General features: G+C 39.1%; 1 protein-coding gene across 1 annotated transcript in view; it reads right to left on the reverse strand.

Annotated features, from left to right (window-relative positions):
* Positions 1–1,723: 1,723 nt before the first annotated feature.
* The window catches only part of LOC113406582 (MORC family CW-type zinc finger protein 3-like), a 49,521-nt gene continuing 29,497 nt past the window's right edge, over positions 1,724–21,747 (reverse strand). Inside the window, exons 10-17 of the mRNA XM_026651986.1 lie at positions 19,561–19,665; positions 19,286–19,408; positions 19,117–19,191; positions 18,246–18,288; positions 13,497–13,684; positions 11,656–12,490; positions 6,425–6,588; positions 1,724–3,880 (exon numbers count right to left, since the gene is read on the reverse strand). Coding sequence (XP_026507771.1) covers positions 3,727–3,880; positions 6,425–6,588; positions 11,656–12,490; positions 13,497–13,684; positions 18,246–18,288; positions 19,117–19,191; positions 19,286–19,408; positions 19,561–19,665 — 1,687 coding nt within the window. The 3' untranslated portion in view covers positions 1,724–3,726. The remainder of the gene's footprint in view (positions 3,881–6,424; positions 6,589–11,655; positions 12,491–13,496; positions 13,685–18,245; positions 18,289–19,116; positions 19,192–19,285; positions 19,409–19,560; positions 19,666–21,747) is intronic.

Consider the following 21,747-nt stretch of genomic DNA (forward strand, 5'->3'; position numbering starts at 1 on the left):
TAGTACAACATCCAATTTCACTTCCAAATATATTTTGCAGTATAAAATCATTTCAACAAGTGCTTCAGGGCTCTTAAACTGAGTTTTATATATAATGTATTTTTTCCACCCTATCTGGGTCATCTGCAAGGTTGGAACCCACTGCCTTCCAGTCCACAGGACAGACCTCTTCCATGTCAAGATATAACTAGTGGTGGTGCTGGTGTGTGCGCACGGGGTGGAGTATGCTGATATTCTTTACATGGACTAGCCCTTACAGGGAGGGATGGCACATTGCCAGTGGGTTACACACAAGCTTTTGTGGAATGCTGGGCATTGGGAATCTTGGTTTCCATTGCTGGCTTTGGGAGCAGCGTGTGATCTAGTGCAGGGGTAGGCAACCTATGGCACATGTGCCAAAGGCAGCACGCGAGCTGATTTTCAGTGGCACTCACGCTGCCTGGGTCCGGGGGGCTCTGCATTTTAGTTTAATTTTAAATAAAACTTAAACATTTTAAAAACCTTATTTACTTTACATACAATAGTTTAGTTATATATTAGACTTATAGAAAGAGACCTTTTAAAAACATTAAAATGTATTACTGGCACACGAAACCTTAAGTTAGAGTGAATAAATGAAGACTTGGCACACCACTTCTAAAAGGTTACCGACCCTTGGTCTAGTGGTTACAGACTGGATAACCAAAGGTACCTGTGACAGATTTGTCCTGGGTATTGCAGGAAACTGCTCAACCTTCTTGAAGTTTGTTTCATAGGCTATGGATTGTATGCAATTCCATGTGGGGAGGGAGACCAGAGTCTTCCAGGAACCAAGCTGAGTGGAGGGGTGGGGTTAGGCAAATTCACTCCAGTTGTAACACTTCCAGAGAGCTAGCACTGACTGGAGTCTTGCATATACTTGTTCAAACTGAACTCTCCAGGGACCAAAAAAGAAGGAATTTTGTTTAAAGAGGTAAAACTAATGGAGAGCTTTCCTTCTAATCCAGCAAATGGGGAGGGCCCCAATCCTCAGGAAAGTGTTGAAAGGACTGACAGACTAGAGCCCTTGTGGAAGATGGGGTGTGATCTCTAGTAAGTTTAGTGTATGTGTACATTCTTTTATTGTTTTAATGTTTTTTCTGTATTTTTTTTACTTTAAGAATAAATGTGCTTGCTTAGAAAGAGCTGTGTGGTAACTTAATTGTGGCACTTACACTGTTTATAGTCCCTGACAAGAAAAGTAAAACAGGCCTGCTTAGGTAGTCTGACTGCTGGGGAATTCACAGTACAGGCAGGGAACTGTGCAGCCTGGAAATAACTTCATTAGGAGGGAGAGAGATGTGACAGCTGGGAGCTTAAAATGGGTGCCCTTGCTGGACCACAGAGTGGGAGCAGAGATGCAGTTGCTCTGAACTGTGACAGTACCAACATCCTTTGTTTAGGAAATCTGGCATTGAACCTGGGACTTCAGAACATGAAAACACTAGCCTCCAGCACTGGAGTTAAAGAATCAGGTCTCTTAGCATGGAAGTAGAGTCAAACATCTATATGTGGTCTAACTGCTAAAGAGAGTGACAGAACGACACTTAGTGCGGTTTACAGAAGCAAGCAATTTGACATTCTTCTGAAAGGCTGCATGGTAAAGTGAAGGCCAGATTTCTCGTAAGGACGAATGTTAAAATAAAGCCGGAGATAGCTAGTATGCATATTCTTATTTAAAACAAAATTATTTTTTTATTGACCAGTTAAAAGTTTTGATCTGACAGAAAACCAGAATGTGCTTTTTACAAAAAAATACATCTATGTACTTTAACAAGTAAACTTACTTCCATTTACCCGCTGTTCCTCAAAATTTAAATGTACAGTATAAATTTTTAATTTTCAATATAGACATATTTTACCAGTCATCTATAATAAATTCAACTACAGAAGTATCTGGACAAAACACTGAGAAAATAAATAAACAATGACAAAATGAAAAATTGCACACCAGTTTATAAAAAAAAAAAAAACAATGTTCACATACCTAAGTCATATTTCAGCTACCTGTTCAAAATTAAACATTAAATTTAGCCATTATAAGCACAATAGTATTTCTTTATCCCTACTAGCATAATACTAGATCAGGTATTCAAGATACTCTTACGCTAAACAGACTAGCATAGTACAACTAAGGGAATGCAACCTAATTTAAACAGAACAGTAAGGTTGCTTAAGCCAAAAAAAGTAGGTTTTGTAGAAACAGATGTTTCACATTAATATGTTTAATATTAAAGGGATGTTTTCATGATTGTTTTAAAGGTTTTAATTGAAAATTTTTGTTTAGATCACTAGTCAAATGAGAAGGACACCTCTGTTGGCTGGGGAAAAAAAGATGGTTTGAAGGAGCATACCATCACTTCCCCATATTTGTCCTCAACACTTAAATTTAAACATTCACCTGTTTTGCAGATATTGCAGCACAGTGCTGATACATGAGAACCAGGAAAAGAGACTAGAAACAAAAGGACTAGCCCATTTTTTGTCCATAAAAAATGTGCAAAATTAAAACAGCATAAACAGTGAAAGCAAATTAGATTTAAGTTTTCAGCTTTAATAAATTCATTGGTCATTAATTACCTTAATGATGGTGGTAATTTGTTTTTAAAAGTATCTTTAACTTAAATGCCCTATTACATAATTCCTCTAAAACTGAGTAGCCCATTGTAATCATACAGCATGCTGCAATATAGGTATTTTCATGGGAAGCTAAATTAGGAGACAGATTGATTACAGTAGTGTCATTTAAAAAAAAAGCTAACAAAGGGGGGTTTCTATGGCAGAGTCAGTAATCAATATTGCAACAATTCAATGTTCTGAGGTTTTTTATTTTAGGACATATCTTGTCCCTATTCTGTATTTGCCAACATCACAAAACCACTATACAATTTAACATGATTCGCAGTCTTCACTCAAGGGGGTAGTATTAAAATGGTAGTATTTCAGGTCAGTATTGAGATGCATCAGCAGAGCTATGAATAAGCTCACACAGCACATATCAAAACTATGCCTACTTGTGGTTAGTACCACAGCAGTATGCTTCTGAGTGGTATGAGCATCTGCAATTCCCACTGGCTTTGGTGGGAATTGCAGGTATTAGCACTTGTCAGGATCAGACCCTTGTACAAAAAAACCCAACAACCCATATTGCTACCAGGGACCATAGCCCAAAAATTTCATGTACCAACTATATTTGATCATAAGTAAAGGCAAATGCACAAAACTTGCCTGTTTCATTATTGTTTACAAGCAGAATACTGATATTTACAACAATGCTATTGTGGTTTGTTTTTGGAGGGGGATCAGAGAGGGTAAGTTTAGTTTTGGGGGAACAAATACATTTAAGGATCACTGAGAATACAAAGGTTAAAAGCAAAATGAAAAGCTCTGTAAAAACTGCTTAAGATTCCAAAGTAATAGAAAATATTTGCAAGTTTAATTACAAACATTTATTTTTAAAACAAAATTCTTAATAAGTTAGGTACATCCACGGCCTGTCAATGTTGACTGTTCCTTTAAGGAGAAAGTTAAAGGTACGTGAAAAGTACCCACAGTATTTGTGACACCTGAGTGCACACAGTATATATATTTTACACTGGATTTATATCTAAATTACTCAAACAAAAACAAAACCAGTCTTTACAATTTGGAAACCATACAATATAGTGGAAGATTCAGCAAGTGTCTTAATGTCTTCAGTAAAGGATATTAAGTAGTGGTGATTTCATGCATTTGTTCCACAACTTGTCCTAAAATTTCATCAACTATATCAACATCATAATTTACTTGCTGCAAATCTAGATCAGGCATAATTATGGCCAGTAGCTGTCCAACGTTAACTCGGAGGGATCGCAGTTTCAGGCTGTAAGGAGATAATGTTGATCATATTAAGGAAGATTTTTATATAAAGTGCAGATAAATTCTGAGATTACAGTCCATAACATTTTATATTGAACTTTATAAACAATATGACTGCCTTACTGAAAAGAGAAGGTTCTGCAAATCTGAGTTTTACAAAGAAACATATCAGCCAATATAAGACATGATGAAATTTAATTTAAAGTAATCCATGAAGTAACTCAAGGCAAGGATCTAGCTGGACCAGTTTTTTTCAAGGTTTGAGCACCACAGTTCCTGAGCTGGAGGATTACATGCTCATTCCGTTTTAAACAAACACTGAGGGCAGAACTTGGTTCCATCCTCATCACAAAATAGAGGCTCTTTTGAAGCAAAACACAAAAGGATTGTGTTTATTTGTTTGGGTAGCACAAACCCAAATACTGACCCAGATACCTTACTTCAATCTCCATTTTGCTTTCTCAAAACAATTCCAAAGTATTAAAAATTGGAAGTACATGCAGAAACAAGATAGGGCATGGCACATCTGGCCCAAGTGTGAGGCACACACTGAGAGCCACCTCTAGAGACAGACAAAAGGAGGGGGGAAATACCAGCTGGAAAGAGAAATTAATTTGTCCAAGAACTACCTTAAAAATAAAGCTACAATAGGTGTGTAAAGCTATGTTTTAGCTATATTTTTCTGTTACACTCTATAGGTTTTTTTCTGCTTCAGCCTCTTTCCTACTTTCCTTTCCTCCTCCTGTTTATTTTTTCTGTGTTCCTTCTCTTATTCTTGCTTTCCTGTGTTCATTTTCTCACCCCATGCCTCTCTGCTGCTCAAAGTTACTTCCAACTCAACCATCCTTTTTCTCTCTCTTCCTTCTGCCTGCACTTCCTTCCAGGTTAGCATCCATTCTGTTGATAAGTCCCAGCCTGATTTGTGGATGGCCACTAGTGCAACAAATTCAAATAATCCGCAAATCCTTCCAGGCAGTACAAGACATCAAAGTTGGAGGCCAACAGCAAAGAAAATGCTGGCAGACAGAGGAATGATCACAACTGATGCAGCTACAGCTCAAACCAAACACTAGAGATCTGGCTAGCAGTGACAATTCTGAACAGACTTGTATGGAATGGTAACTCAATCTATTACTACAATTTGCAGTAACATTTGAGGAAGGGTGTCAGTAATCCATAACAAAAAACATTTAAGGCCTAGTCTACACTACAGAGTTAGGTCAACATAAGGAAGCTTACATTGACCTAATTTTATTACGCATCTACACTAGAGTAAGTTGTCCACTACGCTGACCTAATAACTTCACCTCCATGCGCAAAAGAGTGTGCTTAGGTCGATGTAGTTAAGTTGCTTACATCACCTGTTGCTGCTTTTGACAGCCCGAGCCCCCTTGCCCTTGCATGGAGCCAGCCAGTGCCATCAGCCCTAGCTTCGCTTCCCTCACATGGGGCCAGCCGCCCCAGCCCCATGTAGGGGCAAGCGGGACTGGGGCCGATGGCACCGGCCAGTGGGCGGCAGGGCCGTCCGCCAGCTGGTGCCATCAACCCCAGCTGCTCCTGGGCAGGGCAGAGCAGGCCAGCCCATGCCACCAGCCCCACCTCTCCTGCACGGGGCCAACCACTGGCTGACCACCATCAGCCCCAGCCTGGTCAGCCTTCCCAGCCCTCCCGTCGCCTCCGCATGGGGCATGCTGGTGGCATCATCCCTATCCTATCACCTCCGTATGGGGCAGGCAGCCTGCCATCAGCCCCCCCACGTGGGGCCAGCCAGTGCCATCAGGGCCAGCCCTGCTGACTGGCCGGCCGCCATGAGCACCAGCCCCATGGCCCCCGCGTGGGGCAGGTCAGTGCCATCAGGACCCACCGCCATCAGCACCAGCCCCACCGAAACATACAGCCCTAGGGCAGAGGGTTCCCACAGTCAGCCCCGCACCAACTGTCAACCCTGCAGTGGTGGGGCTCTGCCTGTCAGCCTCCTGCAATGCCCCCACTTAAGTCGATGCAGGCACACCTGGTGAGGACGCATACCATTGGCACAAGGAGGGTAGCATGGACATGAACAGCTGATTTAATTACTGCGCTGGCTGTAGGTCAACGTAACTTACATTGACTTAATTTTGTAGTATAGACCTGTGCTAATTTACATTTGGAGTAAAAACGCCTGAGAAAATGGACAATGTCTTCTGTGCGTTGTATAGCGGTAAGTAAGCAAGCTGTTAACGCCAATAAAAAGCCATTGTTCTACCTGAATAAAGAGAAACCTTATTTCTTCTATTTTTATTTTTATTTTTTTTAGGATTTTCAGACAAACTACACATTTAGATTCTTTAACACTTGCAATCTGGACCATATTATACATAAATTAACCTGAAATATTTTTTGGAAGATAATAAATTGTGAACATTAGCAGGGAAAAGAAGGAGCAGTGAAGATTCAGAAAGCCACAAAAGATTACAGAATCAATCATGAACTTTGACAGGGCTTTAAGGTACAAGCCCGATAGGCTATTCCAGGCAAATTTCTGGTCTAAAAGAAAGAAAAGCGATACCTTTCTTCATCAGAATAACTGACAGGATCTTCAATGTTACTGGTTGTAGAATCATTTGCACATGCTACCACTCGAGGAATTGTAGCTTTTAACTGTGCAACTTCTCTTTTAAGCTCTTCGCACTGAAAACCAATTTGAGTTTTTTCCATTTCCAGCAGTTCAATCTGAGACAGGTAAATCAAAGTAAGTTAATTTTATACTTCTGAAGTCAAGGTGGAGTAATTTAAAAATAAGGCAATTTAAATAATTGGCTTAACTAATGACCAAATCACTTGATTTTTTAAAGAAGTTTACTGATACTTTAAAAAACTAATCTGAAAATTTGTTTTACTGCAATAAATTAAAATTAACTAAATCATGCTTTCTAAAAATGTCACTACTAGTTGGGTATCATATCTACATTTTACAAAAATGGTACAGGAAAACAAAATATTGAAAATTAAAACCATGATCCTGCAAACACTTAAGCAGGTACGTAATTCTGCTCACATTAATATCAGATTTTCTTCAATGTGACTACTCATCTGCTTGAAAGCAACATGAGTGTACACAAGTGTTTGTGGTATCAGAGGTTAAAATTGTAGTTATTAAAAAGTCTTAGTGCCATAAAATCTTTCCATTCAAAACAAATTGCTTCAATATTAACAATCAGAAGTTAAGACTTCCAATACATTAGTGAACATACTTTACATATGCCAAAATTTTCAAAAACAGAAGCCTAAAGTTAGGCACTTAAAGCTAATTTAGGCACCTAACAGTTGGATTTCAAAAGCACTTAACATATTTAGGAGTGATTTCACACTGCAAATCCTGATGGTTGAGTACAGACTGGTCAAAGCATTTCAGCTTTCTTGACTTGTGGAAGTTCAATATATCAAAAAGTAGAGTTGAGTACAAACACAACATGGGCAATTTACTTATCAATTCTGTATCTGTGTGTGTTGTTTTCAGATTAAGGCTATTAATGAGGCTCTTGACTTTTTCAGCATAGATGAGCATTTTAAGTATGAAACTTGGAAGGGCGCAATCTATAAAATCTGAAATTCTATGAACAATTAGAAAGCCAAAGAAACATACAAAACATCCACATTAGCAATTTAAAACTATAAGATAGGGAAATAACTAGCAACATTTAAAGAACTGATCTTTTAAAAACTAATTTATTCATCCTGTGTGAATTCCAAAAATAAAACCTGTTTGTTTCTAAAATTAGCTGTCACTTTCTTGATTTTAGCTAATTCTTGGTGAGCAAAAAGTAATGGCAGAGTATAGATACTCTCCTCTAAAAAATATTTTGAAAAAGATGGAGACAAATTACCAAAACTGATCAATTTCCATAACACACACAGCAATTTTGTTTAGAATAGTTTTTTTAAAAAATTAATGGTTTCTCTCCAAAATGAAAATTTTACTCCTCACAAAAGATGCCAGATTGGGTGTCAGAAGCTTTGGATGGCAGCTGATCTAGGAGAAGGTCAACTCCAAATTAAAACCACAGCAGGGTCAGCCATGAGTGGGCTACTTAGCTCCTAGGCTCTTGGTGTGTTCTTTGAATGCAAGTATTTAAAACATGTAACCGACACTCTTTTCCAGGCAACAGCAACAAATTGGCAAAGTCCTGAGAATAGCAACTTGGAATGTAGGTTCACTTAGGGGTAGGTCAGGAGAGGTGGTAGAGGCAATGGCTAGAAAGAAAATCCATATACAATATCTGCAGGAAACTACATGGTGTAGAGGCAGAACTATAATCTTGAAAGATGGATTTAAAGTTTTTTAGTTTAGAGAAAAAAAGAAAATGAATGGGGTAGCTTTCATCATGAACTCAGATCACTGATGTCAAAGGGTAGAAAGAAGAGGAAAATGATTGATAGTAGTATGGTTGATGAGAGAGAATAGGGTTGTTTGATGTCAAAGTTTGCTCCTCAATCAGGCAGACCTATGGAAGACAGGAAGAACTTTAGAAATGAGCTGGAAAGTTGGTGGTTATGGTTGAGAGTGACACCTTGTTAGTGACCAGCAATCATGTTGGTGAAGGGAGCCCAACAGAAGGAGTGGTGGGTAAATTTGGCTTTGGTAAAAGAAATACAGAAGGCGAGAACTGGGTTAAGTGGTGTTTAATGGGAGTTCAGTGGTGAATACTGTTTAAAAAAAAAGAATCCCATATGAGGATATATTATAGTGGAAAAAGCAAAGCCCAGGTAGATTATATTTTGGTAAGAGAACATATGAAAATGGTGAAGGACAAAGGTTGTTCTGCCACATATTCACTCAGTATAACAAGTATTAATAGCTAAAATGTGTAACCTGAGAACACAGGAAAGACAGTGAAATTGAGGAAGAAATTGCACTGGCAGTTAAGTTATGTAAGGGGGCAGAAAGGAAGTTTGCCAAACAGTAAAGGAAGGTTTTCATGCTTTGCCAAAGACAGTGAAGTGAGTGGAGGGAGAAAGTTTAAGAACATAAGAACAGCCATACTGGGGTCAGACCAAAGGTCCATTTAGCCCAGTATCCTGTCCTCAGACAGTGGCCAAATCCAGGTGTCCCAGAGGGAATGAACAGAATAGGTAATCAAGTGATCCATCCCCTGTTGCCCATTCCCAGCTTCTGGCAAACAGAGGTTACAGACACCATCTCTGCCCATTTCATTAAGGCAGTGAAGGTAATGTGGCAGAATGAGTGGTAAGATAGGGTACTTTTGGATAACAAGTAATTAAAAACAAATAATTATTTAAAGAGTTTGAGAAAGCAGGTTGTGATGAGAATAAAAAAAGCACACAACATGCAAAAAAGGCAGTTGCTAAGGCGAGAATGGAGGCTGAAGAGGAATTATACAGAAAGCTGGAGGAAGATGATGTCAAGAAAGTATCAGAGGGGTAGCCGTGTTAGTCTGGATCTGTAAAAAGCAACAAAGACTCCTGTGGCACCTTATAGACTAACAGATGTATTGGAGCATAAGCTTTCATGGGTGAATACCCACTTCGTCAGACGGGTTGGCAAAAAAGACGAACAAATGAAACACAAACGATAGAGCTTTCTGCATGAAGGATAGGAACTGTGTGATGACTAACCCTAAAGGTGTAGTAGAGATTGGAAATATTTTTTCCATAAGGCTGTTAAACAAGAAGAGAATTGCAACTGCAAGCACCTCCAACAATCATGGAAAAGCCTCAAAGAGGTATTGATCTCTGTAGAGGAGGTAAAAGCTCTGAATAAGATGAAGAACGGTAAGCCAGCAAGTGAAGATGAGATAACTGTTGATATGATCAAGGCAATTGCAGATACTCGCTTCATACATTACTATGTGTTTGCTGGGATCCCACTTAACTGGAGAATGGGATAGATTGTGCCTCTCTGGAAGGGCATGGGTGATGCAAATGATCCAAATACTTATTGGGCATCACTCGGTTAAATCAGACTCAAAGTCCTTGAAAGAGTTTTGGAGGTAAGGTTTTGGTGCAAGGTGGAGGAAAATATAGGAGAAGAGATTTAAGAAGGGAAGGAATACTACAGACATTATATTTACGATGAGACAGAAGTTTGAAAGAATTATAAATGGAGGGCGTAACTGCTATGTAGCATTTATTGACAAAGCATACGACTTGATTCTGCATTGTTTGCAGTATTGAAATCGATAGGACGGGGACTTCAGAAATGTATAGGATAGAGGAACTTTATTGAGGGTCAAGAGCTAAGGTGGTAACAATACATGGAATTTCAGAGAGTTCTGAGGCGGCAGTAGGAGTCAGACAAAGCAGTGTGCTGAGTCCACTTTTCTTCATCCTAGTTATGGAGTTAATAGGAGAACCAAACCTGTGGAGATAGAGAAAGGTAATCTATGCTGACCATCTGGCCCTTTTGGCTGACAGCAAAGAGGAACTGGTAAACACGGTATCAGAGTAGGCATCTGTGTTTGAAGATCATAGTTTGAAGGTAAACACAAAAGACTGCAATTATGCAAGTAAGGAAGAGTGACAGAAGAGCTGTTGACTGAAGTTTCTGGAGAGAAGAAAGAATCTGTATGCTTGGGAAGTATATTTCATGACACTGGACCAAGATCTGGAGAACTGAAAAGAACCCCACAATGTGCATGGATGGCAGTGAAAAAGGCAGGAGTACTGTGGAACTGGCAATTAATTCACAAACTGAAAGGAAGAGTGTTCACTGCATTTGTCTGTCCCTGCCTGCTCTGATTTGGCAACAGTGGATAACAGAAAATAATATACTGAAGAGAATGGCAGGCAAGCGGAGAGTAAACAGAGTGCACATGGAATAAATTAGGGGGAAGATGAATTTGGGACTCTCAGTGATAGCAAAGAAAGCATGGGAGAAAGAGGACAGCAAGAAAGGACATGGAAGACAGAGGACACGATGGAAAGACTGTCAAGAGAAGTTTGAAGAAAAAAGGACTGGAACTCCAAAACCTACAAAACTGTGCCATGGACTGGAAGGAGTAGTGAAGAATCAGACACCTCCGACCCCATGTAAATGGGAAAAGAAGTCGAAGTGAAGTTAAAAGATGGCAGATATAGTCTCCAGTGGTATCTATTCCGTTTATTAACAAAAACAAATAATGAACTACCCAAAAGCAATGAGAACTCCTGTATATTTGTCTATCAGGGTGTCTCAAGCTTACTCTGGAGGGATCACTTCTAAAGAGAAGTTAGAGTTAGTCTCTGCCAATTCAATGCTTGGTATCTTTTCTAGCCGTTTTTATTAGTTGTGTTACTTGAACACACAATACATGATAGATATATTTACTAGAATTATGTTAATTTTTTAAATTTAACTATTTAAAAAAAATATTCATACTTGAATTTTTGAAATAGAGGTAACAGTATACTAAAAAATTAACAAAAAGGTATTCACATCTCTAGCAATTTACAACAATCAAGATCTAGCATATACACAGGAGATGTCAGCTAATGAGATAATCCTAATTTATTTCCAATTAACTGATTTGCATCTGGATAATTATGATAATTTGTATGTGCAATTGCATCCACAAATTTTGACCCTGATCCTGCAGTGTACTCGATGTGGCTGTTCTTTTTGCTCATAAGGAGCCCCACTGTCGCCATAGGGAGCTCTGTGGATGGAGCTCATTACAGTATCAGGGCCTTGGTGAATAATTTTGTAGCTAGCTGTTGAAAAAAAAAACAAAAAAAACAAACAAAAAAGACAGGTCCTGTATATTCACTTTACCTTGCCATAAACCATATTAACAAACATACCTCACTTTTATATTGATCTCTCTCAGTATTGCATTTGTCCAGTTGTCTGAAGACATCATCAAGTTGCACAGCAATTTCATCCACCTCATTTTTATTTTCATTGTTAGAACATTTGCTGCATTCCGTTTTTAAATTTAGCAAAGTACTACACTGTTCCTTTAGCTTTTCCATCTCTTTTAAGGCCTGCTCATATAAAATAGCCACTTCTTCTGGACTTTTCTCTTTAAAATTTTCTACTTTGTCATCTGGGAATATAAGAGTAGTCTCAGTTGACTGATGACACATTTCCTTTTTCACATAGTTATCATTCATTTCTAGTATCTTCTGCTCTAGTATTTTCATCTGGTTGGTTAACATTTCACACTGTTTTCGGTAATTTTCTTTTTCTTGGTTTGCTACTTGCAGCTGATTTCTTAGTTCATTTAATTTGATGCTAAAATCCACAGAAGATGTCTCAGAAGCATTAATGATTTCTTCTTGGCTTGTTTCCAAAGTTGATCTGAGTAACTGCATATCTATATAATCTTCTACTTCTTCCTTTTTAACAACTAAACTTGGGATCTCAGTTTGGGTTGATGCAGTCCACTGCTCATATTTATCTTCTGAACTAGCTGCACCACAAGGCTCCTCTTGCATGCTGCCTTGTTCCATGTTAATATGCTCAGTTTTTACTATTGTAACATCACAGTCTGCTACAGGCTTTGGAGTACTGCTCTCCTCTAAGATGATGACGTCCTCATCATCGTCATCTTCAGTGTGATTGTCAAATGTGTGGTTATTTAATCGTGGTGTCTTTGAAGTAATAGGTGAACAACCAGAAATCTTCCGTTTAAGGCTGGGGAGGGAAGAAATGAAATGATCAGCTAGTGCAAACTACTACATTATTCAAAATAATTTCTAGTTTCCCAACTGTATAATTTCAAAGTTTGTGTGAACAGTGCTTATGAAAATAAAGTACCCATTTGTTGGACTGCACTGGTGATTCTAGACAATCATCTGCACTTTTTAATTTCTAAATTTTGAGGTCAACTTTAGGAGTCATGAATCCTACCATTTTGGAGTGCTCCTGAAAACTGGACATTGAGTGAACTGACGCTATACACAGTGAATAAGAGAGGATGTCTTTCTGCTTATCTATTATAGTGAGACTGTTGGTTGAGCTTGGTACAGTTAAGAACATTAGAAGAGATCAGGTTTCATGGCTGGACTGAATCAAAAGGATTCATCCAAGGCTATTTGGGACAATGGAAGCAACAACATCTTTAGTTAACTAATTCAGAATTAGAGGTAATTAGCAGAAAGACAGGCCAAGTCAAGAGAAAGGTGTTCTTGAATGGAACAGATGTCAGCAGAGAGGCTCTGACTAGAAAGAATGTTATGCTAAGAAAAAACTACATATCACTAGTCAGTCAGGGTACATATCAACCATTATTTTTATAGTAACCTAGCAATTGACTTGTTTTCACACTATATGATGAAACAGACTAATAAACTTTGGGCCAAGAAGTGACAATATAATAAAAGGTTACCTGCAATGGAAGCTTGTTTGGAAAAATATACTGGAAAGACAGCTAATACAAAGCAGTCTTTCCTGACTAAGAGAAATAGGTAATCAATCTTCCTCCTTGTTAGCAAAATGCTCCCTACATTTGCTTTCCACTCTTCAGAAAGCATCTGATCTAATGTCTGACAGCTATCATAATAGCTCAGATAACACATCAATCATTATTATGGCTGGCACAGCCTGGCAATTGACATATTACAAACACCATAATTATTTTCATCTGCAAATTATTTATTCCTGAGATGAATGGAAAGCTACTTTGCACTTATTCACTAACCTGTTTTCAGGATCCAAATGAGGTGAAGATACTAATCTATTATTTGAAGTGTTTATAGATCTTGTAACAGATATGTTTAAGGCTTCTGTTAAGTGTGATCTTAGAGCACCCTCCTTTCTACTTATAGATGACAATGCATTTTTGATTGAAGAGACAGAAGGTGTTTTAAAATACATTTCATTATTAACCTGTAGAAAAAGCAATATTTAATTAGACTACCTTGAAGGTAGGAGGGGGTACTTGAAATCTAAATTTGGCAGAAATATGTACCTTATTACAGAAGTTCACAATGTGTCCCATACTTGGACCACCCTCACATACAGCTGGAAACCTGCCTCGCATTTAGCAATATGAGAAGGGCAGGATGGTCATGAGCTCTTGGTTGGAAACCCCTGTTCCCATTAAAACAAACAACCCTAAGCGGACTGTTGTAGCCCAACCACCAAAATCTTATTCAAAAGTGTCATCCATATTCTGTTTCAATACGTTATATTTATGGATGATGGAGCTACTTTGAATGGTGCAGTGCCCATTCAAAAACACTATAAAAAACATCCAACCACTGAAATCCTATCCAAAAGTTCTGTTTCAGTATGATGTAAAAATACATGTTACTAAGGGAGTAAACACAAAAACCATACGGTGGAGTTCTGGAAATAAAGATTAAAATGTCCTAGACTGGAAACAGGTTCAAATGGTTTAGGAAATAATATAAATAAACTGAACATCTTTGTACGCGTCTGTGTTATTAATATTACCAATCTGCAAATACCGTAAAGAATTGTGCTCACTAAAAATAGGTAAAATATGCTTAACCACCATTAAAAGGACTTTCTAGACAAAAATGTATACTTTAATGTGTAAGAGTGCTAAGGTGGGGGGGGGAGGGGCGGCAACTACACTGAAAGAAACTTAACAGGACTGGCACAGGAACTAGACTGTTTGAAATCACTATTTTGCTAACAGAGATGCTGTGGAAACAATCAAGCACTTTGACAGTAGATAGCAGCAAAAGTACTATATCCATTAAATAAGCAAAACCAATAACTCATTAATGAAGCTTTGTTAACTGTATATAACATATGTGATCTTGTAATTGTTTTAAGGAAGTATGGAATTAAGTCAATGTGTGCTAATAACATGTACGTGGGGGATATACAAGCTATACAAAGTAAAAGTGACTAAGTTATATGCAGCAAGAAAACTTGCCCTCTTACCACAAACAAGTTAAAATTTGGTACAAGAAAGATTCCAGTTGGTGCAGTGCAAAAAAATTAACAAGGATCCAATTACATGAACTTAAATGTAAAACCACTGAAACCCATATGGTGTGAAAACAATTGTTTTCCCTCTGTTGCAAGACAATGCAAGATCGGGAAAGCCCCAGGCTTGTACTGCTGTTCGCACCTGGGAGACACTTACGTGTGCAGCTGTAAAGTCTTACAGACAGAGTTGCCAGTATGTGGATTCACTTTGGGGAAACAGTCTTCAAATTGCACAGTATGGCTGAAACACTGTGACGCTGGTAAAGTAAAAACTGTCTATGCTAATAATAATTATTGTGTAGTGGCTAAAAAACCCCGCTTCTAGTATAAATGCAGAAAATGTTACTTTAATTGGTCTATGTTCTGTTTCACACCTAAATTACCTGTAGTAATAAATATTTTGAACCAGTTTATAATATAATTAAAAGAAAAGAAAAATTAAAATGACAAAAAATGCTTTAAAGGCAAATCAAGCTTATAATGTATTATACCCTAGTAGGCTATTCCATAAAAATAATCTTGCACCCCCTGGTTTGTGCTTTAAGCTAGTATTAAATAGTAATTTAAATAATTATAACTGCTATAATGAGTTTAAAATGAGTTGCTAAATAATAAACTTTAAAAAGGTACACAAAACAAAAATATAATGCAAATAAAACAAATACCAATATAAAAAAAGAACAAAAGTAGTGGAATGTAGACAAGGCATTTATTGGGAGGCACGGTTAGGAGTCAATCTTTCAAACCCTACATAAGGGTTTTTCCATAAGGACTGAGAGCTGTTAACTCAGAACAAGCACGTCCACAAATAGGTCAAGTCCTTCCACATACAACCATTCTCAGGAAGGACTGCGTCTCCCCTTGGACAGAAAGTCCTGCATCAGTTTAAACTCAAGAAGTAAAGAAGACCTTTCTTTGTTTGCAGGTCTCCAGAGAACCCAGTTTGAACCAGTATATTCAAGCCTGTACCTTTCGAGAGGTGTGTTGCAACCTGAGTTAATTTACCTAATGACCCTCTCTTAGCTCCTGGATGGCTGTAGTCCCGCCTCCCGCCCCGCCCCCCCACCCCCATCCCCATGGAATTTCATACTATCCCTGGCCCACAATGATATATAAACTTAATACAGTAAGGCTAAACTTAATCCAACAATGTTTTTCCAGGGTACTGCAGGAAATTGCTATATATGTCACACAACAAACAGAATGAAATTGGACAAATGCAAAGTACTCCACTTAAGAAGGAACAATCAGTTACACACATACAAAATGGAAAATACACACAAAATGGAAAATGACTGAGTAGGAAAGAAGTACTGCAGAAAAAGATCTGGGGGTTATAGTGGATCACAAGCTAAATGAGAGTCCACAGTGTTGCAAAAAAAACCCATCATCATTCTGGGATGTATTAGCAGGAGTGTTGTAAGCAAGATACAAAAAGTAATTCTTCCACTCTACTCCGTGCCGATAAGGCCTCAACTGGAGCATTTTGTCCAGTTCTGGGCACCACATTTCAGGAAAGAGGTGGACAAATTGGAGAAAGCCAAGAGGAGAGAAGAGGCCCATCAGCAAGTTCAGGATTGAAATTAGACGAAGGTTTCTAATCATCAGGGAACTCAAGTTCTGGAATAGCTTAACTAGGGGAGCAGTGGGGCCAAAAAACCTAACTGGTTTCAAGACTGAGCTTGATAAGTTTATAGAGCGAATGGTATGATGAGGCTGCCTACAATGGCATGTTGCTTATCTCTGACCACTAGCAGCAAATATCTCCAACAGCCAGTGATGGGACACTAGATGGGCAGTTTAGATTGGACATTAGGAAAAATTTCCTGTCAGGATAATTAAGCACTGGAATAAACTGCCTACGGAAGTTGTGGAATCTTCGTCATTGGAAATTTTTAAGAGCAGGTTAGACAAACACCTGTCAGGGATGGTCTAGATCAGTGGTTCTCAACCTATTTACCATTGTGGGCCACATATGTAGCTCGCTGTGTGTTATGTGGGCCACATCCACACTATATATATTAGACACACACACACACACACACACACACACAGAGTATGGCCCTGAGGATGTAACATGGGCCGCAGCTGTGTGCTGACTGGGTCGCAAGGGGGCCACAGGCCACGGATTGAGAACCACTGGTCTAGATAATATTTAGTCCTACCTTGAGTGCAGAGGACTAGACTAGAAGACCTTTCAAGGTACATTTCAGTCCAACAATTCTATTATCTGCCCATTAAAGCATATTTTGTGATTTTACTTGCATATTTTTATCAACTTTTTTTTCACGAAAGCTATGCTTGCTTTTATATATTCTCTAGTAATTTCAATATTTAAATAGTTCTATTTACGTTGGTTCAATTACTTTGGAGAGTACATTTTAATACTTTGATAATTAATCACTGAACTTTGAATTCTGCTCCCAAAACATGACTATGAAAACAGTATCTTCTTACTGAATGTATTTGAAAATCTGGTACACGGGGAACAAAGGGAGACATGCACACTCTCTCATTTTATGCACATCATGAAATATGCATATTAAGTGTTCTTGCACACTAAATTTTGCCATTAAAGTAAAAAGATGATCTGGAATATGGACCAGGTTTTCAAATGTTTTTACTTTTTATTTGTTAGCACTACAGCATTAATATAGTTATGCCAGAGAGCCTATATATTTTTTTTCCAATCTAATGAATCAACTGAAACATTAACTAAGTTCAAAATAAAGGACAAATTCTGCAAATAGTTTTTATAGGTAAAACCCCACTGAAGATAAGGTTGTCTATGCAGAATGGAAAGCAGAATTTGGCCAGCAGAACCTTTATTGCTAGCAGTGATACAGATCTGAGGTTGAATTTGCAGGACTGACAATTTAAAAAAATTCTTGCTTGTAAATTAAGCAAGTTGAACCTAGAAGACACATAACATAGAGCCTCTCAATGCTGTTTTAAATACCTTAATTTGATCAAATAGTATATGGCTTCTTAAACAAGCGTAATGTGATCAGATATCAGTATGTGTGCACTTGCATATATAAAAACATTAAATATGAGAAGTGTGTATATTTGTTTACACATCTTCTAAATAAGAGCAGCAGGCTCATTGCCTTTAAAAATGTACTAGTAAAACAAAATGCATATTTAAAAATATTATAGTGTTGTGTAAATTATGTTTGAAGCCCCTTTCAGAATGTTATGTAAAAATATTTAAATGATTTACAAAGTAGTTTGAGTAATCTCCCTTATATCCTCTCACCAAACAAAATCAGACACTCAGATGGAAAAAAATATCCCGACCTTCTGAAGTGTACATATAGAGTTTTGAATTTACAGCTTTTGCTAAATGCACATTAGCGGCTACAGTCCAATATACTGTATGTATATTCTTGAATGAATTACGTCTGGAAAATCATCATTCAGGTGCATTTACAGCCAAAACTACCAAATTCAAGAGCAAATCAAGATTAAGAGAGACAGTTACCTGTTGGCAGTACTCCAGTCGCCTCCTTAGTTTTTCCCTGTCTCTTTATACATTGGGGAAGAAAAAGTTTAAATCAAAATATAATTCACTGTAAAAATCAATTTCTAGCTTAAAACAAATACAATACTCTTCAACTTTCCAAAGATGAAAAGAATGAACAACGGTTTTCACTAACATTCTGAATTACTGAATATAATTTAAGCATGAAGGCTATTAGGAGTTAAAATTAGCATAACCTCAATTACTTGTCAGATTTGAACCACTGTAAATAATCCTTTTTAAGCTAACCCTTTTCATCAGTACTCAAAACAACAGACTTCCTGAACTGCCAATTAAGGTCCTGTTCATGCTCAATTTACTACTGTGTTGGGGTAGTTGGTTACACCCAACTGTATGTGTAGGCTAGAGCAGGGATCCTCAGGTTATGTAGCCTGCATCACACCTTAGAGTGTCTTCCCATTCAAAGTTACGCAACATCCCTGAGCCAATGCCAGCAATTGTTCTAATAATATTACCCTATGAGAGTATTTACACTGACAGCTAAATATGTATTAATTTAGCAACTGGAAAGGAGGAGAGAGCATCATGTGATCAGCAGTCAAAAACAAAAATGACACCAGTGGTACACAGAACAATTTGAGAATTTCTGCATCAGTCCATGCTAAAAGGAGAGATTATATATGACATTTGATAACACTGTAGCACCGTTCCCTTACAATGGTTTGGTCTGCTCTTTTAGGGCACAAACCATGCTGTAACTTGGTAATATCCCCCAAACAGTGGGTAAGTTAAAAACTTAAAGGTGTTTTACTTCTCATATTTCTATTCTATAATAGGTACATCTTTTCACACAAAAGTCTTTGGTACTCACTTTTTCTTACATGTTTTCTCATATGTCGGATGTATTAGGTCATCATCTTCAGGTTCTTCTGGTACACTGCAATTCCTGATTAAAAGTATTGAGACAAATGGTGCTCTAATCAACTGAGAAAAGTAAAACATGCAATTGCATCTAGATATTCCTCCAGATCCTACTTTACCTGAACTGTGGATCAGGATTCAACGAACAGTACCACTTCTCTGGCAAGCGATCTATCCCATCTGGAAGCTTCCGCCACTTCAGACATGAATCGCATTGAACCCATGTCTGATCAGGTCGTTTTCTGTAAAGAAACATCAAAACATTCATATGAAAATGTTTCCCCCGCCCCTTCCCCCGACTCCTGTGCAATATCATGTAGGAGTAGAGAAACTAACATGCATGTATTCTAGTATTGAGGCCTTTACACTATAGCTTTAGAGACATCTTACTTACTGTAGATCCTCTACTGGCAAATCCAGAGGATATTCTTCATTTTTCTTTGCTTTCATTTCATTCCAGTAATCATTAAGTTTTTCTCCCAGTGCCGCTATTGTAAGTCTAGCAAAGAAATAGTGCCTCATGAGAAACATTTTGTAAAATATTTATTAGCAAGGAAAACATTTACATTCACATAGCTGAAGTTGCGTATCTTAGATCGACCCCGCGCAGTAGTGTAGACAAGCCCTTAGTGATATATTTCTGGCTTTGATTTGGGAAAACTGCTGGTTCAAATACTGGACAAGTCCTTTGCACTAATAGTGAAAATAAAGGTCTCAAACCCAATTTACAAATGACTTTCAGAGAAGAAATAAAATGAGCATTGAGTAACACGATAGTCTATGGCAGAGGTGGGCAAACTATGGCCCGGAGGCCACATCTGGCCGGCAGGACCGTTCTCCCCGGCCCCTGAACTCCTGGCCCAGGAGGCTAGACCTCAGCCCCTCCCCTGATGTTCCCCCTCCCCCGCAGCCTCAGCTCACTGCACCACCGGTGCAATGCTCTGGGTGGCGGGGCTGTGAGCTCCAGGGGCAGCGCAGCTGCAGAGCCCGGCCTCACCCGGTGCTCTGTGCTGCACGGCTGGCTCCAGCCGGGCAGCGCGGCTGCCTTTCATGGTGCAGCCGCACTACCAGCCACCAGTGCTCCAGGCAGTGTGGTAAGGGGGCAGGAAGCGGGGGAGAGGGGATGGATGGAGGGCAGGTTAGTTCGGGGAGTGGTCAGGGGATGGGGGTGTGGATAGGGGTGGAGGCGGTCAGAGGGCAGGGAACAGGGGGGTTGAATGGGGGCATGGGTTCCGGGGGGCGGTCAGGGAGAAGGGGTGGTTGGATGGGGCAGAGATCTGGGGGGGAGGAGGGGAATCCGGTAGGAGAGGAGGGGTTGGATGGGGAGACGGGAGGCAGTCAGTGGCGGAGGTTCCGGGGGCAGTCAGGAATGAGAGGAGGGGTTGGATGGGGCAGCTGGGGGCAGTCAGGGGTGGGGGTTCCAGGGGCTGTCAAGGAGAAAGGGTGGTTGGATGGTGCAGGGGTCCCAGGGGGGGAGGGAGGAGAGGTCAGGAAGGGGGGGGGGTTCAGGGGTGGTCTGGGGACAGGGGTCCGGGGGGGCCATCAGGGAACAGGGAGGGTTGGATGGGGCAGGAGTCCCGGGGGGCCATCAGGGGCAAGAAGCGGGGCGGGGGGGTCGGATGGGGGCAGGGCCACACTTGCCTGTTTGGGGAGGCACAGCCTCCCCTAACTGGCCCTCCATACAATTTCTGAAACCCAATGCGGCCCTCAGGCCAAAAAGTTTGCCCGCCCCGGTCTATGGGAATGAGTCTCTGGTTTAGGTATGAGGGAGTCTGGGCAAACACTCACAGTGGTGGTGAAAATTTAGGCCAAAGTATAATTACAGTTGGTAGAAATAGCAGCAGTTGAAGAAAATAGCCTTTGATTCAAAAGGATGGTGACAGATAAGGCAATACAGCTATTAAAAAAATAATTTAAATAGTCCATTTGATAGTCCTGTTAGTACTTGCTCGTGAATATTAGCCCTTTTAGTCCTTTTCTTTTTTGTATATTGATTCATTTACATATTAAACAGATTCTAAAGAATAGTTAATATCATAAAAAGTATGTGGAATTCTAAGGCCCAGAATACTGGTCCTTGACCTATAAGTAACCCTATTCATGATTCTATGCATTAGGATGTATCTAATAAACCGTGGTGCTTCCATGTCTATAAAACTCCAAATATTCTTGGAAACCATTCCTTTTAAAAAAATGTTATAATATAATATAATGCTTACATAAGCATATATAAAATGGATTGCTGAGGGATATTGTTACAGCAGATGTTTCCTATTGGGGAATCAACAGGGAAGAATGCTTATGGGGGAAGAAGAACTCACTGAGAGATATTATCTTGAAGAATGTTGGTCCTCAGCTGTAAAAAATTATGCCTTCACACATAAATCAGGTAAACTAAGAATGTACAGATATTAAAGGAAATCCGATCAGAACATAAGAAATGACATCAGAACACGGTTCTGGGAGGGTGTTTTTGGCAAAGAGGGGTTATGGCCTAAAATCCCTATATAACAACAGAAGTTTTGGAACTTAGGTGAGGAATGAAACTGTGCATCCCACCAGTTACAGTGAAGAAGAGACA

Source organism: Terrapene carolina, unplaced genomic scaffold (assembly GCF_002925995.2).
Source record: "Terrapene carolina triunguis isolate 2854851 unplaced genomic scaffold, T_m_triunguis-2.0 Scaffold31, whole genome shotgun sequence".
Taxonomy (NCBI): Eukaryota; Metazoa; Chordata; order Testudines; family Emydidae; genus Terrapene; species Terrapene triunguis.